General features: G+C 45.9%; 1 protein-coding gene across 12 annotated transcripts in view; it reads left to right on the forward strand.

The window, feature by feature from the left end:
* Nucleotides 1-20,702, forward strand: part of PTPRK (protein tyrosine phosphatase receptor type K) — a 689,055-nt gene that overhangs the window by 494,679 nt on the left and 173,674 nt on the right. For all 12 annotated transcript variants that reach the window (XM_063917349.1, XM_063917350.1, XM_063917338.1 and 9 more), the window contains exon 12: nt 20,018-20,294. In XM_063917349.1, the coding sequence (XP_063773419.1) occupies nt 20,018-20,294 (277 nt within the window). The remainder of the gene's footprint in view (nt 1-20,017; nt 20,295-20,702) is intronic.

Here is a 20,702-nt window from a genome sequence, read left to right on the forward strand (position 1 = left end):
AAGGGCTCCGTCTGCTCAGCTGGAACGTTCGGGGATTGAATGAAAAAATCAAAAGATCGTTAGTCCTGACTCAGGTTAAAAAATATCAGGCAGACATAATTTGTCTTTCTGAAACACATTTGCATGGAGGTAGAGTGTTGGCGCTTAGAAAACCATGGGTCAGTCACGTGTATCATTCCACCTTCTCTAGCAATGCAAGAGGCGTTTCTGTAATGATTAAAAAGTCCGTACAATTTCATATGGATGAATGTGAAACTGACCAATATGGCAGGTACGTCTTCCTACGAGCCCATATTAACAGCCGACTGTTTAATATATTAGCAGTATATGTCCCCCCGCCATATAACAATGAGGTCCTCCGGCACGCTGCCCGTTTTCTGGCCCGGTCCCCTGCCACCCCTGTGATATGTCTGGGAGATTTTAACAATGTCATGGATGGTGGTATGGACAGGTGGAGGGAGTCGGTTGCATCTTCCCCTCCCATGGCGTCCCCTACCTCATTCGCAAGACTGGTGGGGGAGATGGGGCTGGTGGATATATGGAGATGTCGAAATCCCGCGGCCACTCAGTTCTCCTGTCAATCCGCTACCCATCACGCTTTTTCTCGTATTGATTTGGTGTTGGTCTCCCATGGTTTGTCCCCGGACGTACTGGCGGTGGATTATCTCCCTAGGGGCATATCGGATCATTCTCCTGTTTTGGTTACAGTTAATATGGGTTGGGAGCAGGGAGCAAAAATGTGGAAGCTTAATCCCTTTTGGTTGACTCTGCTGGGGAAGGGTGAGGATCTGGTGGCCGCCTGGGAAGGGTTCCAGGAAGATAATTCATTATACAATGTTCTGACAATGAAGCATGATGCTTTTAAGGCGTTTCTGCGGGGCTCCTTTATAAAGCGGATCTCTGAAGTTAAAGCGTTCAGTAAAAGGGAGGAGATGCGGTTGGAATATTTGTGTCAGCAGTTGGAATCTCAATATCTTAATACCCATTTGCGGTCTGATGAATTGTTGTGGAAGAACGCGCAGAATGAGTGGTCGGATTGTTTATTTGAGAAATCCAGACGTAGACTCCTTTTTGCGGGACATGAGCAGTATTTTCGGGCTGAGATGAATGGTAGCTATTTGGCCTTTTTGGCCCGATCTGACTCCCCTAGAACAGTAATTCAGTGTGTGAAAGACTCTGCTGGCCAAATGTGTTACTCTGGATCAAAGGTGGCGGAGACTTTCCGTAGTTACTATACCTCGCTCTATGCATCCCGAGCCGATTACTCTGATGATCAGCTGGGGGATTTTTTGGCTCAGCTGACCTTGCCATGCTTGTCCCGGGAGGACTCTGGGGCTCTGGATGCGCCTATCACGGTGGAGGAGGTGGAGGCCGCGATCCTGTCTCTCCCGGCGTCTAAGGCACCGGGATCGGATGGACTCCCGGGCGAGGTCTATAAAAAATACATTACTTTCTTTGCCCCCTATCTCCTACAACTGTTTGAACTACTCTTAAAGGGTGGGGCCCTCCCGCGTTCTATGGCCGAGGCCAATATAATTGTCCTGCTGAAACCAGGGAAAGACCCCCTGCTCCCCGAGTCCTATCGACCCATTTCCCTCCTCAACACTGATGTAAAAATATTAGCAAAAATCTTGGCATCTCGATTGAATTCGGTAATTACAACGATAATTCATCCAGACCAGACGGGCTTTATGCCGGGTAAGTCCACGGCCCAAAATTTACGTAGATTGTTCTGCCATCTCCAGAGAAATGATGTGGGGGGATCGGACGCGGTGGTGGTGTCCCTTGATGCGGCCAAAGCGTTCGACTCCGTAGAGTGGAGGTACCTATGGGGGGTGCTGGAGAAATTTGCCTTTGGTCCTCGTTTTATTGGCTTTATCCAATTATTGTATTCCTTGCCCGTGGCTCGTGTGACGGCCAATGGTTTCACGTCTGAGCTTTTTGCACTGGAGAGGGGCACTCGACAGGGCTGCCCCCTGTCTCCTGCACTGTTTGCGATGGCCGTGGAGCCGTTGGCCGCCCTGCTACGAGGTAATGGCGGGGTCAGGGGAGTTGAGATTGGGGGTCATGTGGATGTGGTGGCGCTATACGCGGATGACATGCTACTTTTCCTGCAGGACTCTGATGACTCCCTACGTACAGCATTACATGTAGTGGAGAATTTTGGTATCTTTTCCGGTCTGCTAATTAACTGGGACAAATCCCACATTTTTCCTATCTCTGGCCTTCTTCCCGAAAACACACAGGGGGCGTATCCTTTGCAATGGACACTGCGATTTAAATATCTAGGTATCTGGATTACTCCTATGGCGAGTAGCTATATGGCCCAAAATATTGACCCCATACTAGCGACATTTAAAGAAAAGGCACATAGCTGGAAAAAATTACCGCTGTCTGTCCTGGGTAGGGTCAATTTATTTAAAATGGTGATGCAGCCAAAGTTTCTCTATGCTCTACAGAATTCCCCGGTCTACCTTCCCAAGAAGATCTTTACTGTTATTGAGGGAGTATTATCCTCATTTATATGGAGTGGCAGGCAGGCGCGGGTATCTATAAGAACGATGTGCAGATCTCAGATGTCTGGCGGAGCAAGCCTCCCAGATCTCAGACTATACTATGTGGCCACTCAGTTGGCCCATCTGAGTGAATGGACTGGGGGCTATCTGGGGGATACGATGAGGGGGTTTCTGGCTGAGTGGACGGAGTGCTCTCCTGCTTTCTCTCTCTCTCCTCTTCAACTTCTCCTTTCTGGTCTCTCAACGTCTGGCATGCCTCCCTTGTTGCGTCAAGCCTTGCTTATTTGGCGTTATGCGCACACTTTGTATGACTGGGAGGGACATGATACCTGTACTCCATTGTGGTTCAACAGTGCATACCCTGAGCTATATGAGATGTCGCTAGATAACATATGGATTGCTAGGGGAGTCGTGGCACTGGGTCAGCTATACCACGGTGGAGTGCTGAAGTCATTTCAGCAACTTAAGATCGAATTTGATGTGCCTAACACAGTTATGTTCCGATACTTTCGGCTTAGACATGCTATACAGACCCAATTCCCTCACGGCCCACCATCGATTGCTGACTCACCTGTTAAAACGCTGCTTGCTTCAATGAGCCGGAGGGGGAAGGTGTCTACCATATATGCTGCTCTAAATAACAATAGCTACCCCGATCTATTAAACAATCTCCGTACTAAATGGGAGACTGACTTAGGGCAATTGTCCCAAGAGCAGTGGCTTCAGATTATGAGTTCACTTAAATACACTACTCCATGTATAAGGTATAAGCAGGTTTTTTTCTACATTCTACACAGGTCCTATCGCACTCCGATTGGTATGCAGAGGGCTGGTCTTAGGGAAGATTCTAATTGCCCCAGGTGTCAGGCAGCTGATGCCGGATTTTGGCACTTATTGTGGGACTGCCCTGAGATTTCCCTTTTCTGGCATAGAGTTTGGGGTGATGTAGTCATGACAGCACCGTCCCTTCCTACATTAGATCCTGGCATATGTTTATTTGGGCTAGATTTGGAGGAGACGCACTCTGTTTTGCTGTACAAATATGTCCTGTGTCTCACAACGCTAGCTAAGGTGGTTATTGCTAGGGTCTGGTTCTCTGCTGATACACCTAGGGTGGAGCACTGGAGGGCGTTGGTGAACGAGGTAATTCGCCATGAGAGACATATGTATAAAATACGGGGTTCCACCTCTCGGTTTACGGAGATGTGGGGCCGCTGGGGTGGCGCAGGGCTGGGCGAACAAGTATTAAGCACATGAGCGACATTGTAAAACTATGGATATTCCTCGTCATGGATATATATATGTAACTATATATGATAAGAAATAACACGCACACCAAAATGTGATTGGGAAAAAACGGTTTATTGATGGCAACTGTTAAAGTTATAGTTAAATTTCAATGTTGATGTTTTGTTTTGTTTGTTTGTGACATAAAACTCAATAAAAACTACTTGATTTAAAAAAAAAAAAAAAAAAGCTGAATCCAAGACATCACTCCAGTGTATAAAAGCCCATTAGATTTGTGTTTACACACTGGAGCTCATCTCATCTCATTGTTAGTAAAGCACTTGTGATTACTTAATAATATGAACGTGTCCATGGTCACAATTGTGCTTAACCCTATTGTTAGTGTCAACATACATGCCAATAGGATGTAGTTATGTGAGGCCAGTCATGCATACCCAAAGTCTGCCAACCATCCCAATTTTGGCAGAACAGAAGTTTGGAAGGTATGCCATTAGAAAACTGTATTTACAAAATATTGTCTGCCAGGGCATTAGGAGATATCATATTGGGCAGCACAGATGCTTTAACCCCGTCAGTGGCAAGTTTTTTAATTTAAAAGCACACCCTGGGGAATGGGGGGGGGGGGGGGGGCGTGTTTTTAAATGAAAGTGGGATAGTGATGAAAGGTGCAGCGGAGTGACTGATGGGGCATGGCGAGTTTAATCACCTGACGATTGCCCGTAGGGATCGCCAGCCCCAGTGCTGTTTCCCACATAATGCATTTTACTGCTAAGCCCGCCCCCCAGCCAATAGGAGTCCGGGGTGCGGGCTAAATTCCATAATGGAGTATACTAATTCACGGCTGTCCCTGGGACATCAGTAAGTAGTATTCCCAGAAATCATCCGGGGTTGCCAGCGCTTTCATCGCTGGCAAGCCTGGAAGATTTCCGGGCATGCCACTTAAGGGGTTAATGGTTGATATACTGCCTCACACCCCTTAGGTCTTGTGTTCTATTCCCACCACAGCTCTAACTGTATGCAGTTTTTATATTATCCCCGTGCTTGCATGGGTTTCCTCCCACACTCTCTAATAATATACTGGTAGGTTAATTGTTTCCCAGCAAGAATTTTAGTGTGTGCGCCTGTACTTCTGGTAGGGAATATAGAGTGTAAGCTTCACTGTAGCAGGGACTTATGTGAATGGCCAAATATTCCCTGTAAAGCGCTGTGGAATATGTATGCTCACTATAATAAACTGGTAATAAGGGACTCATTTATCATTGAGTTTTAACTATTTAAAACTTATTACATATGATCATTGGTGCTCCAGCCAATCATCTCTCAGCTGTAATTTTTTTCAAACACATGACAGTTTGGAGCTGATTGGAGCTCCATTTATCATACACAATGAGTTTTAAATAGCTAAAACTCTGATAAATGGGCCAATAAATACCTTGCAGAATTGTAAAGATGTTTTTAGTCACTCCAGCTTTTTTAGGCCTAATCAAAACACTAGGTGCACCCTTCTAGGTTTCTATTCTTAGTCACTTCAAGCAGTCTTCAAGAAAATGTTATTCACATTATTAACCGAAGTGTTATTTATTATACTATGTGCAGTTACTATTCTTTATAGAAGCTTCTTTGAAGTATGTATTATAAAGTACAGTGCCAAACACACTCATGTAGGGAAGTCCTAAACTAAAAAGTCTCCCTGCTTACTCTGTTAATGTGCTGTAATGTCGATAAACCATACCAATTCCTTTCTGAAAATCTAGATGAGTGTTTCCTAACCTCGGCCCCAAAGGCACACGAACAATGCAAGTTTTTAGGATATCCATGCTTCAGTACAGAAAATCATAATACCTTTTAATTACTGCATATGTATCAAAGCTTAGTGCGAGATAAAGTACCAACCAATTAGCTTCTGTCAATTTACAGGCAGTGGGTGAGATGCCCCAAATGGAAAAACACAGCGAAACCTCAGAAAATGTAGTTTCCAGAGGTTTGGCCGAATATCGCATATGCACCAAGCCCCGAAATGCAATAAATTCTAGGGCTTGGATGCGGTGGACAATGCCATCTTCAGATTAAGTTGTCCTATAGAAGTCTATGAACTCCAAGCGCTGCAAATCGCTTTACACATAATGCGGTACTGCCATTTGATCTGTAGCACCAAGTGTCTTTTTTTTTTTTCTGCATTTTTTTCCGCAAAAATGCGTCCTAGATGCAAAGTAATGTCATAGGGCACACAAGCAGCTTCTGTTGATTAAAATGATGTGCATTCCTATATTATGTGTGTGTCTGCGACTGTATTTGCATACAAAATGGTATGCTACAATGTTTTCATGGAAAAGACTGTAAACGTGGCATTTCGGATGCAGATTAAGCCACTGACCTTTCCAAAGCCGGTATGTCTTCCACATGCTGATTTAAGGTCTCCACTGCTGCTTCCAGTGACAAAACAAATCCCATACATCTTGCACTTGATTTGTGAGAACACAAAGAAGTTGCAGGGACTAGGGCTGGACTATACAGCATATGACCAAACTCCTGGATGCGTTCGTGGGCTAGAAAACCCACCACTTTCCTGCACTTGTGAGCGCTTGTGTTGTCATGAAGGAGAAGGTCACTATGAACGCAAGTTTTTGGACAGCACCAGCAAATGGCTTCCAGTACTCGGCGGCTGGCATTGGTTGGCATACCAGTCCCCAGTGACTTTGCACTGCTGCATGAGTGGTAGTTACATGACCAGTCTTGCCCACAAAAACAGCCACCATAGGCTTGGCGACGCTGCTCTCACATTGGAATTCAGTGGTAGCGCACTTCCAACTGGGGTACACTGGGCCAGCTGTTTGATATTGGGGTCAAATCTGAAGATTCAGGATCCAGATAGTTTCAGCAAATGCCATCAAACCTAGCCAGCATGTTGCTATACCAAGTCATCCTAGCTTCCTTCTGCGCTCGAATCAGCTGATGGGGCACCTAGCATGCAGAAACCTTACTCAAGCTAAGCATTTTGGTCGAGTATCAAGCAGATGGATCCCGATGAGATATCTATCTTCTTCTCTGTCTGGGCCACAGTCACCCTGGCGTCCAACTCCGCTATAGACCATAAGGCAGCAATGTTGTCCTCTGTGATTGTGGACACAGGTCAGCTACAGCGTTCCTCATCTACCAGTCTCCCAAACAGAAATTATGAAAGCCACTCACACAGTGGTTTGAGCTATGCTTTCTCCCCAAAAGCAGCTACTGAATTTATTTGGATTGCGTTTACACTATTGTATAGTTTAGTGACCTAGAAAGAAACTGAGATATCTATGATGACGATGTGACATCAGGGAGAGGCGCAATAAAAGAAACAGGCGCTTGAAACTTAGCGCGTGCAGTGTGCAGGCGCCTCAAGTCCAAAATAACTATGAATATGTATGTATATAATATATAGCGAGAGAGCAAAAGAGAGAGATAGATAGTGCTGGTGGTCCTAGGCACTGCATCCTATTCCAGTAAGATTAAGTTTCTCGTCAAACAAAATCCAAAGGATGACTTAGAATGTGGTTAGCCGCTAATAACTCCTTCCAATTGAAGGGTGGCTGCTTTTTCTCTGAGTTGTTTATTGTTCAGTCAGGTCTTTAGATCAACCTGTAAAAAAGATGAGCTTCCTAGTGTAGTATATAGCGACTCTAGTGAATTTCTATCATCAAATACATGCACCCTTTGGTAATAAAGGAGTATCATTTCAAGTTGTTAAAAAAACACTTTTCAAACACAGTTGCACAATACCAATTTGATCCCAGCTTGTAACTGTCACAGTCTGGATCAAATCCTCAGAGAATATAAGTATACCGTGTCATTCCCTCAACACGACCAATCATGGAGAAGGAAAACAGGCACAATAGTGTGATAGCGTTTACACACTGTAATAATTCATAAAACAAACCTATATACCCGTACATGTAAAAGATAAAGAAATCTGAATTTTTCCAATGTGCCATTTAGAATTGGATAGAGGTTTAGGGGGACATGTACTAAGCAGTGATGAAAGTGGAAAAGTTGCACTTGGCAACCAATCAGCAGCGATGTAACATTTATAATTTGCATACTCTAAAAACATACAGAGCAGCTGATGTCTTCACTGGCTCACTTGACCACTTTTATCACTGCTTACTACATGTCACCCTTAGTCAGCTTTTCCTCAATGCGTTTTGCCCTTGTTAGTGTAACTATCTGGACTTCCATCAGGTGTGATTAGCCCGTAACCCATGCTGCATCGTTATACTCTGTCACTGATGAGGAACCTTTGGCACTCCAGCTGTTTTTGAACTACACAAACCAGCATGCCCTGCTACAGTTTTAGCTTGCCCAAATAGCAAAACTGTAGCAGGGCATGCTGGGATGTGTAGTTCAACAACAGCTGGAGTGTCAAGGTTCCCCATCACTGCTCTATGTAATTAGCCCTATGGGCGTGTGTATCGTCTCCTTTCACAAAAAGTTGACATCTCTTCCTGTTCCTCCCCAGGAAGTTAACATCACTTCCTGTTCCTCCTGAGGAGTGTTACACACTTCCTAGCAACCGAGTGACATCATGCCATATGTGACCAGGCTAGCTAAGACAGAATGCCAGTCAGGACTGTAGTCACAGTACTAGCTCCCCACGATATGTCTGGCAGCCGACTACGCTATCTATTTCAACACATATCCGCCACAAAATGTCAGGGTTCTCTCACAACATGGCCACCACAGCATATAATAAATGTGTAGTGACAGAGGCCCTATTTATGTAGTCTCTTACTACAAAGTACCAATTGTGTCGCCCATATTTGTGTGGTCTAAATGTATAAAACGATATAAGGCCACAAACGTTTTTTTTTTTTTGTAATGGTGGCCATATTTATATAGCTCATTATATAAGGGCCTCCCCATTTTGTTAGACGCTGACTTTCAACAATATGAGCATTGCTCCCAGGCATCATATGGATTATAAATACACATACTCTGTGTTTGTGTGTGTGTGTATATATATATATGTATATATATATATATAATCTCCCCACAAGGTGCGGCACTCAGACTCTTTTTTCTTTATAGGCATGCACATGATGAAAAGGAAAAAGCGGCTTTTTCCTTTTCATGTGCATGTCTATAAAAAAGAGTCTGAGTGCCGCACCTTGTGGGGATTTATACATGGATTGTTGGTGAAGGCACTGACGCAGTAATAATGGGATCTATTGGAGTGCCGGACTTTGGCAGCTATCTATTACTGAATTCGGGTTTTTCTGTCCGAGCCATTGCAACAGGTGTATAAAATGAAGCACCTAGCCATGCATTCTCCATTTGCATACATTTGTGATGCAGAATGGGTCGTTCTGAAAAGCTAAGTGACTTCAAGCGTATTACTGTGATAGGATGCCACCTTTGCAATAAGAGGGTTCCGAAAATGTAAGCCCTGCTCGGTATTCCACATCAACTGTAAGTGATATTATTAGAAAGTGGAAGTGTTTAGGAACAACCGCAACTCAGTCACGAAGCGGAAGACCACGTAAAATCACAGAGCGGGGAGAACGACTGCTAAGGCGCACGGTGCGTAAAAGTCACCAACACTCCACTGATTTCATAGCCCGAAGAATTCCGAACTTCCACTGGCATTAATGTAAGCACAAAAACTGTGCGACGGGAATTTAATGGAATGGGTTTCTATGGCCGAAAATCTGCATGCAAGCCTCACATCACCAAGTCCAATGCCAAGCATCAGATGGAGTGGTGCAAAGCACACAGACACTGGACTATGGAGCAGCGGAAATGTGTTCTGTAGAGTGACGAATCAAGCTTCTCTGTTTGGCAGTCAGATAGGCGAGTCTGGGTTTGGCGGATGCCGGGAGAACGTTTGCTCCTGACTTCATTATGCCAACTGTGAAGTTTGGTGGAGGAGGGATAGTGGTATGGGCTGTTTTTGAGGGTTTGCCCCTTATCTCCAGTGAAGAGCAATCTTAATGCTTAAGCATACATAAGACATTTTGGACAATGTTATGCCTCCAACTTTGTGGCAACAGTTTGGTAAAGGCCCCTTTCCCTTCCAACATGACTGTGCCCCAGTGCACAAAGCAAGGACTATCAAGACATTGTTTTTAGTTCAGTGTGGAAGAACTTGACTAGCCCACCCCCATCGAGCACTTTTGGGATGACCTGGAATGTAGATTGCGAGCCAGGCCTACTCATGCAACTTCAGTTCCTGACCACATAAATGCTCTACAGAATGAATGGGCACAAATTCCTACAGAAACACTCCAAAATCTTGTGGAAAGCCTTCCATAAGAGTGGAAGCTGTTATAGATGCAAAAGGGGGGGCCATCTACATATTAAAGTATATGGGGGTGTTCAATTATCCGCGATAACGCGATCCGGACTAATGTTATTGCATCTACAGTATATCCTGAAAAATCGGGTTATCGCAGCCTGTGCGCTTCTGTTCATCGCACCTATCGTATTCCAAAACAGCGATAACGGGATTTACATGATTATTCTAGCCGGCAAAAGCAGAGATAAGTATAAGAGAAAATGGGGAAAGTGAATCTGCCTGTACCCCAAAAAAAGCCAAACTAACACAGGAAAATATTATAGAAGTTTATTAGTGGCCATAATAAAACTATTTGGTGTCATTAATTTGGGTAAAGTGGCTGTTATATGCAGGGGTTTTTTTTAAATGTGGAAAGTGATAGCCATTTTTTCAGCAAAATAAGTGCTCTCATTAAATTTGGGGTACATACAAATGGGTAGAAGTATACAGTATATTTTAGTGATTTTAGGGGACATTAAAAAAAAATTGAATCAGACCGATTACTCCCACCTGCAAGCCTAAAAACACTTGCCCCACTCATAAAGCACACAAATATACCTGTTCCATACCATGTACCGCAATTTCCATCAGTTGTATTTTGTCCCCAAAAATGACATGTCATTATTGACTAATTAAAAACTTATAAGTGCCTAATTAGTCATTCAGGGGGGTTTCACAGGGGTTCAGAACCAAATCTCTAATTTGTTTCCTTAAAATATAGATTTCTCTGACGTCCTAGTGGATGCTGGGAACTCCGTAAGGACCATGGGGAATAGCGGCTCCGCAGGGGTCTGGGCACAACTAAAAGAAAGCTTTTAGACTACCTGGTGTGCACTGGCTCCTCCCACTATGACCCTCCTCCAAGCCTCAGTTAGATTTTTGTGCCCGGCCAAGCTGGATGCACACTAGGGGCTCTCCTGAGCTCTTAGAAAGAAAGTATAATTTAGGTTTTTTATTTTACAGTGAGACCTGCTGGCAACAGGCTCACTGCAACGAGGGACTAAGGGGAAAAGAAGCGAACCTACATGCTTGCAGCTAGCTTGGGCTTCTTAGGCTACTGGACACCATTAGCTCCAGAGGGATCGACCGCATGGAACTGGCCTTGGTGTTCGGTCCCGGAGCCGCGCCGCCGCCCCCCTTACAGAGCCAGAAGCAAGAAGAAGTCCGGAAAATCGGCGGCATGAAGACTTCTGTCTTCACCAAGGTAGCGCACAGCACTGCAGCTGTGCGCCATTGCTCCTCATACACACTTCACACTCCGGTCACTGAGGGTGCAGGGCGCTGGGGAGGGGCGCCCTGAGCAGCAATAAAAACACCTTGGCTGGCAAAACAATCACAATATATAGCCCCAGAGGCTATATATGTGATAATTACCCCTGCCAGAATCCTTAAAACAGCGGGAGAAAAGTCAGCGAAAAAGGGGCGGAGCTATCTCTCTCAGCACACTGGCGCCATTTCTCCCTCACAGTTCCGCTGGAAGGAAGCTCCCTGGCTCTCCCTTGCAGTCTACACTACAGAAAAGGGTAAAAAAGAGAGGGGGGGCACTAAATTTAGGCGCAGTAAATATTATAGCAGCTATAGGGGACATAATTCAGTTAGTCCCTGCATTATATAGCGCTCTGGTGTGTGCTGGCATACTCTCTCTCTGTCTCCCCAAAGGGCTTCTGTGGGGTCCTGTCCTCTATTAGAGCATTCACGGTGTGTGTGCGGTGTGTCGGTACGGCTGTGTCGACATGTTTGATGAGGAAAATTATGTGGAGGCGGAGCAGATGCCCATAGAAATGATGTCACCCCCTGCGGGGCAGACACCTGAGTGGATGGTTTTATGGAAGGAATTACGTGCAAGTGTCGACTCCTCACACAAAAAATTTGACGACATGCCAAATGCGGGACAGCCGGCTTCTCAGCTCGTGCCTGCCCAGGTGTCTCAAAGGCCATCAGGGGCTCTAAAACGCCCGCTACCTCAGATGGCAGACGCAGATGTCGACACGGATACTGATACCAGTGTCGACGACGATGAGTCAAATCTAATGTCCACTAGGGCCATTCGTTGCATGATTGAGGCAATGAAGGAGGTATTACACATTTCGGATATAAACCCAGGTACCACTAAAAAGGGTATTATGTTTGGGGAGAAAAAACTACCCGTAGTTTTTCCCCCATCTGAAGAATTAAATGAAGTGTGTGAAGAAGCGTGGGCTTTCCCCGATAAAAGATTTGTAATCCCTAAAAAATTACTAATGGCGTTCCCTTTCCCGCCAGAGGATAGGGCACGTTGGGAAACACCTCCTAGGGTGGATAAAGCGCTCACACGTTTGTCTAAAAAGGTGGCACTTCCGTCTCCGGATACGGCCGCCCTAAAGGAGCCTGCGGATAGAAAGCAGGAGGCGATCCTGAAGTCTGTATATACACACTCAGGCATTATACTTAGACCAGCTATTGCGTCAGCATGGATGTGCAGTGCTGCCGCTGCATGGTCAGATTCCCTGTCAGAAAATATTGACACCCTAGACAGGCACACTATTCTCCTAACCATAGAGCATATAAAAGACTCAGTCTTATACATGAGAGATGCACAGAGGGAGATCTGCCGGCTGGCATCTAAAATAAGTGCATTGTCCATTTCTGCTAGGAGAGGCTTATGGACTCGGCAGTGGACAGGGGATGCAGATTCCAAAAGGCACATGGAAGTTTTGCCTTATAAGGGTGAGGAGTTATTCGGGGATGGTCTCTCAGACCTAGTTTTCACAGCGACAGCTGGGAAATCAGCATTTTTACCCCAGGTTCCCTCACAGCCTAAAAAAACGCTGTTTTATCAAGTACAGTCCTTTCGGACCCAGAGAAACGGGCGAGGAAAAGGCGGGTCCTTTCTGTCCAGAGGCAGAGGTAGTGGAAAAAGGCTGCAACAAACAGCAGGTTCCCAGGAGCAAAAGTCCTCCCCCGCTTCTTCCAAGTCCGCCGCATGACGGTGGGGCTCCACAGGCGGAGCCAGGTACGGTGGGGGGCCGCCTCAAAAATTTCAGCGATCAGTGGGCTCGCTCACAGGTGGACCCCTGGATCTTGCAAGTAGTATCTCAGGGGTACAAACTGGAATTCGAGGCGTCTCCCCCCCGCCGTTTCCTCAAATCTGCCTTGCCAACGACTCCCTCAGGCAGGGAGGCTGTGCTAGAGGCAATTCACAAGCTGTATTCCCAGCAGGTGAAAGTCAAGGTGCCCCTACTTCAACAAGGACGGGGTTACTATTCCACACTGTTTGTGGTACCGAAACCGGACGGTTCGGTGAGACCCATTTTAAATTTGAAATCCTTGAACACATACATAAAAAATTTCAAGATGGAATCGCTCAAGGCGGTTATTGCAAGCCTGGACGAGGGGGATTACATGGTATCCCTGGACATCAAGGATGCTTACCTGCATGTCCCCATTTATCATCCTCACCAGGAGTACCTCAGATTTGCGGTACAAAATTGCCATTACCAATTCCAGACGCTGCCGTTTGGACTGTCCACGGCACCGAGGGTGTTTACCAAGGTAATGGCGGAAATTATGATACTCCTTCGAAAAAAGGGAGTTTTAATTATCCCGTACTTGGACGATCTCCTAATAAAGGCGAGATCCAGGGAGCAGCTGTTGGTAGGAGTAGCACTATCTCAGGAGGTGCTACACCAGCACGGTTGGATTCTGAATATTCCAAAGTCACAGCTGGTTCCGACGACACGTCTACTGTTCCTGGGAATGATTTTGGACACAGTCCAGAAAAAAGTGTTTCTCCCGGAGGAGAAAGCCAAGGAGCTGTCATCTCTAGTCAGAGACCTCCTGAAACCAAAACAGGTGTCGGTGCATCACTGCACGCGAGTCCTGGGAAAGATGGTGGCTTCTTGCGAAGCAATTCCTTTCGGCAGGTTCCATGCCAGAATCTTTCAGTGGGACCTGTTGGACCAATGGTCCGGATCGCATCTTCAGATGCATCGGCTAATAACCCTGTCTCCAAGAACCAGGGTGTCTCTGCTGTGGTGGCTGCAGAGTGCTCATCTCCTAGAGGGCCGCAGATTCGGCATACAGGACTGGGTCCTGGTGACCACGGATGCCAGCCTTCGAGGCTGGGGGGCAGTCACACAGGGAAGAAACTTCCAAGGACTATGGTCGAGTCAGGAGACTTCCTTGCACATAAATATTCTAGAACTAAGGACCATTTACAATGCCCTAAGTCAGGCAACACCCCTGCTTCTACACCAGCCGGTACTGATCCAGTCAGACAACATCACGGCGGTCGCCCATGTAAACCGACAGGGCGGCACAAGAAGCAGGACGGCAATGGCAGAAGCCACAAGGATTCTCCGATGGGCGGAAAATCACGTGCTAGCACTGTCAGCAGTGTTCATTCCGGGAGTGGACAACTGGGAAGCAGACTTCCTCAGCAGGCACGACCTCCACCCGGGAGAGTGGGGACTTCATCCAGAAGTCTTCACACTGATTGTAAATCGTTGGGAACGGCCACAGGTGGACATGATGGCGTCCCGCCTAAACAAAAAACTGGAGAGATATTGCGCCAGGTCAAGGGACCCTCAGGCGATAGCGGTGGACGCTCTAGTGACACCGTGGGTGTACCAGTCAGTTTATGTGTTCCCTCCTCTGCCTCTCGTACCAAAGGTACTGAGAATAATAAGAAAACGAGGAGTAAGGACAATACTCGTGGTCCCGGATTGGCCAAGAAGAGCTTGGTACCCGGAACTTCAAGAGATGATCTCAGAGGACCCATGGCCTCTGCCGCTCAGACAGGACCTGTTGCAGCAGGGGCCCTGTCTGTTCCAAGACTTACCGCGGCTGAGTTTGACGGCATGGCGGTTGAACACCGGATCCTAAAGGAAAAGGGCAATCCGGAGGATGTCATTCCTACGCTGATTAAAGCCAGGAAAGATGTAACTGTAAAACATTATCACCGCATATGGCGGAAATATGTTGCTTGGTGTGAGGCCAATAAGGCCCCAACAGAGGAATTTCAGCTGGGTCGATTTCTGCACTTCCTACAGGCAGGAGTGACTATGGGCCTAAAATTAGGCTCCATTAAGGTACAGATATCGGCTCTGTCGATTTTTTTCCAAAAAGAACTAGCTTCACTACCTGAAGTTCAGACATTTGTAAAAGGAGTGCTGCATATTCAACCCCCCTTTGTGCCTCCAGTGGCACCCTGGGATCTCAACGTGGTGTTGAATTTCCTAAAATCACATTGGTTTGAGCCACTAAAGACCGTGGATCTAAAATATCTCACGTGGAAAGTGGTCATGTTATTGGCCTTGGCTTCGGCCAGGCGTGTATCAGAATTGGCGGCTTTGTCATTTAAAAGTCCTTATCTGATTTTCCATATGGATAGGGCAGAATTGAGGACTCGTCCCCAGTTTCTCCCTAAGGTGGTATCTGCTTTTCACTTGAACCAACCTATTGTAGTGCCTGCGGCTACTAGCGACTTGGAGGATTCCAAGTTACTGGACGTAGTCGGGGCCTTGAAAATTTGTTTCCAGGACGGCTGGAGTCAGGAAAACTGACTCGCTATTTATCCTGTATGCACCCAACAAACTGGGTGCTCCTGCTTCTAAGCAGACTATTGCTCGCTGGATTTGTAGCACAATTCAGCTGGCGCATTCTGCGGCTGGACTGCCGCATCCTAAATCAGTAAAAGCCCATTCTACAAGGAAGGTGGGCTCATCTAGGGCGGCTGCCCGAGGGGTCTCGGCTTTACAACTTTGCCGAGCTGCTACTTGGTCAGGGGCAAACACGTTTGCAAAATTCTACAAATTTGATACCCTGGCTGAGGAGGACCTTGAGTTCTCTCATTCGGTGCTGCAGAGTCATCCGCACTCTCCCGCCCGTTTGGGAGCTTTGGTATAATCCCCATGGTCCTTACGGAGTTCCCAGCATCCACTAGGACGTCAGAGAAAATAAGAATTTACTCACCGGTAATTCTATTTCTCGTAGTCCGTAGTGGATGCTGGGCGCCCGTCCCAAGTGCGGATTGTCTGCAATACTTGTACATAGTTGTTGTTCACAAAAGGGTTATTGTTATGAGCCATCTGTTGAGAGGCTCAGTTAAATTTCATACTGTTAACTGGATATGGTATCACGAGTTATACGGTGTGATTGGTGTGGCTGGTATGAGTCTTACCCGGGATTCAAAATCCTTCCTTATTGTGTCAGCTCTTCCGGGCACAGTATCCTAACTGAGGCTTGGAGGAGGGTCATAGTGGGAGGAGCCAGTGCACACCAGGTAGTATAAAAGCTTTCTTTTAGTTGTGCCCAGACTCCTGCGGAGCCGTTATTCCCCATGGTCCTTATGGAGTTCCCAGCATCCACTACGGACTACGAGAAATAGAATTACCGGTGAGTAAATTCCTATTTTTACACTTCTTATCACCAGCTCAGAGATGGTGAAGAGAAATCAGCGATAAACTCAATGGAGACTTATCACCGATAACTTATTGCCACTAATAGGATACAGACTTATCGCATTTACGATAATTTATAGTAAAACAGTGATATCTCAGCTAATTGGCCACCTCCTATGTAGTTGAATACAATGTAATTAAAGTCCCTGTTGGTGTAATGGTCAGGTGTCCGAATTCTTTTGTCCGTATAGTGTGAGAGTATGTGTATATGTATGTGTTTGTGTTTGTGTGTGTGTGTGTATATATGTATTTGTGTGTGTGTGTGTTTGTGTGTGTATATATGTACGTGTGTATGTATGTATATATATATATATATGTGTGTGTGTGTGTGTGTGTGTGTGTGTATGTACACTGCTCAAAAAAATAAAGGGAACACTAAAATAACACATTCCTAGATCTGAATGAATGAAATATTCTTATTAAATACTTTGTTCTTTACATAGTTGAATGTGCTGACAACAAAATCACACCTGCTGATTAGCTCCTGTAAACTGTCTGAAAAGGGTGGGTAATTTGGGCAGATATTTGGAGAAAACACAGATGCTGTATATCTGTGATGGCATACATCCCAACTTTCTTGTTATAGAAAGAGGGACACACGCGACGAAGCCGCGCGCGTTCCTGAAAAGGGGGCATGGCCTATGGAAAATGGGGTGTGGCTTCGCAGGAAGTCCCGCGATCGTGAGCCATGACCCCATTTTCGTCACTGAAGGGGCATGGCTCCTTCTGTCTCCACTGAATAGACGCTAAGCAGAGCAGCAGTGACAGGAGCCTCCAAACTGCACCCCTTCCCCACCGCGGGACACTGCGTCCTGCGAGTGGGACAGCGGGACAGTCCCAAAAAAAACTGGACAGTTGGGAGGTATGGTAATGAGCAGGCTATAATGATGTTGCACTATATACACCAGTGCTGTCACATGGAAGCTCACGAGTACCCGCACAGCTCTTCCCCAGTCTGGGGATAGAGGACACCAGTAGCGACCAGCAGCTGGCTTGAAGGTATCTGGGCATGGTCTGTGCGGGCTGTGGGAGGGGCAAGCACAGGATCCCACCCCTCCATGAGCACACAGTTATATAAGGCAGTTGACCCAATTATCTTCCTCCTCACCCGCATCATCTGCAGCCCCAGCGCCGACCCCTCCTACTCCCAGTCACTGCACTGCTCATATGACCTATATATTTCACACCCCGAAAAAACGCTCGGATTGCAGAGTACCGTAGATCTCAGGACCTGCTGCTTCTCCCATGGCCAACTTTATGTGGCTTGCTGACAAGTTAGTAGTCCCAAGCATCTTTTTGTGATCATCCCTGAAGAAAAAAATGCAAATATTGTTTACTAAGAAATGTTGCAATCAGTGTGTTCAATATAAACTATACATCACAATAGTAGATGGCACTACTGTCTTTATAAAATTAGTTCTGAGCGATAACAGACATCCACATGAGTGAAGCTGTGGGCAATCGCTAGTATATGTTTGCATATATAGCTATATATATATATATATATATATATATATATGTGATACTCTGATATATATATATATGAACTCTAAATATATCGTCCCATTGGCTCCTAATGAGCCCAGCAATACGGAAGGGGGTAATACCCTTTTACTTGGTCCCCGGAGGATGTGAACTGCAGCCTAATGGAACATGGGGGGCACAAGGACCCAGGAGTTCTCGACCGCCGCTACACAGAGCGGGAAGCATCCGGGACTTTGAAAGAGGAGTTTAAAAGAAACGGGCCGCGAGGAGAGCAGTGCTGTGCTGAGGGGACTTCTGATCGGGACGGAGCTGCGCTGAAGAAGAGAGACGGAGCTGCTGACAGGGAAGGATCGCGCTGCTGTGAGGAGAAGAGGAGACGGTGCTGAGGAGAGACTGGAGCCGTGACCGACAACGGGACCCGCCAGCCGCCGCCAAGAAGAACTCACCAACCACTGCTAAAGAGGTCCCGCCAGCCGTCGTGAAGGAGATACAGTGACCGCTGACGGAGGGAGACGGAGCTGCCCCAGCAAGTACCCGCCAGCCGTGGTAAAGGAGACACAGTGATCGCTGACAGAGGGGGACGGAGCTTCCAGCCAGCGCTATAAGGTAGTAAAAGGGGCCGTCGGGCGCTGTGGGGATGGAGCCCCCATCGAGGTGAGAGACCCTAAGTATTGCCCAGTAAAGGAGAGCCGCAGTGAGGGAACCGTAAACCGGCCAGTGATTAGGGAGCCTCCAGCTGACGGCCGCACATAACCCGTCCCAGCAACTTCACCTCTGCATATATATCTGAGGGAGCAAGAGGGGTAAAGTGGGTCACCCTGAGAGTCAGGAGAGGTAGTATTAAAGAACTTTTCACCTCCATACTACTAACCTTTCCTGTCAGAGATAGACAGCATCCAGATGCTTTAAACTTTTCCGTACAACTATTACAGCTCTAACAGAGAAGAGACAGAGGGAAAGCGTAGTTCTTTTATGTACTCCAGCCCGACACAGGGAGAAACAGTGAATCGAGGGCAAGCGTTCCTTTAGAATAGCTCAGACTGATAAACAAGATAAAGAGGCCAGTTTATGGCAGAAAAGTAAAAGGGGATGTATTTTTTCCGTCATCTTTCTATTTCCATCTGTTTGTTTTGCAAAGATATTGGCATATAATACGTCAACGTGTGCACTGTCACTAACATCTGCTATTTGCATGCCAAGGAATTCCTGTCAGCTATTTCTGCATTCTCGTTTTCCTAATACTCCCCCTAATCTGCTCGCTTTGAACTGTAACCCATCTTCTTTTTAAAGCACCTCTGACTTTGCTTGAGAGACACTCAAAGTTTAGACACAGTTTATGCGAAAGCTTATTACTTAACTAATTAACTAATTAGTCGCCATTTTAAGTTTAATTGTTATATAGATAACCTGTCCTGAGGTAGTTATCTGCTATATCGCAATAGCCTTATGCAGAACCAATACTGTGTAGCATAGATTTCATAGTGCCAGAGATAAAAGTGTTGGTAAATGTCATGCAAATATTAATCTTTCTAACTAATGTTATTTATGTACTGAATTTATTGCTTATACAGAAATTGTGAATGTTTGTTATTTCTGATCTAAGTCTGAAATTAATAGCGGTGACCACTTCTTCTGATCCTGCATAATAAAATTCCTAGTCACCGTCCAAACGTGTGGTGACTTGTGTTTAGGGTTGGGGTTCCTTGTTCCTCTGCTTGGGGTTCCAGCAGCTGATCCGGTTCAAGACAAGATCCCGGGTGAAAACTCCAAGTACGACCACCGGCATCTACACCTGAAAGACCTGATTGTTACATATATATATATATATAAAAGTTACACACATACTAGCGTTTGATATATATTCATTTATACACACACATTTGAGAGATTTCTCTTTGCAAGCTGCTTTCTGATGTCATTATATCCCATAATGTCGCATATCGCCTTGATGCTGCTCTTTGTGAATAGTAGTATTAAGTGACAGTTGTGTTTAGTTTGTATTTTTTCCCCCCACTCAGTGCCTACCAAATTGTAGTGGAAGAGCTACATCCTCTTCGGACAAAGAGGGAGACTGGAGGGATGGAGTGTTATCAGGTTCCAGTTGCTTATAACAATGCTGGCAGCGGTGGTGGTTCCCCTTACTACTTTGCTGCAGAGCTACCACCATCGAACCTTCCTGAAGCTGCTCCTTTCACTGTTGGTGACAACAGGACTTATCAAGGATTTTGGAACCCACCGCTCGCTCCTCGTAAAGGCTATAATATCTACTTCCAGGCTGTAAGCAGTGTTGAGAAGGTGAGCATTAAATGAGGCTGTTCTCAATGTTCTAAGCTAGCTCCAATGTAAGTTCATGTGAAATTCTCTCTGTCCCTATATATTTCTATATAGATATATTTATAACCTGACGCCTCTCCAGAGTGTACAGTACTATGTGCTATACAATATTTATAAACCTGTGCCTGCTATTTAATCTTTGAATTGTGTGGGGAAAAGCATGCTGGGCTAAGTTTACAAGTGCATTGGGCTAAAGGGATGAAAAGCTGCAAAAGCTGTTTGATGCCCAAGCTGCCGCCTGTGAATGATTTCCTTGTTTAAACTGAATAAAATGAAAGCACAGCACGAAGAGCAATAACGCAAGATGCTTTAAAATCCAATTTGAGAACCTTCCTTAGATAAGTAGGGTCCTACTGGAGATTGCAGCAT

The sequence above is a fragment of the Pseudophryne corroboree genome, chromosome 4 (genome assembly GCF_028390025.1).
Source record: "Pseudophryne corroboree isolate aPseCor3 chromosome 4, aPseCor3.hap2, whole genome shotgun sequence".
NCBI lineage: Eukaryota > Metazoa > Chordata > Amphibia > Anura > Myobatrachidae > Pseudophryne > Pseudophryne corroboree.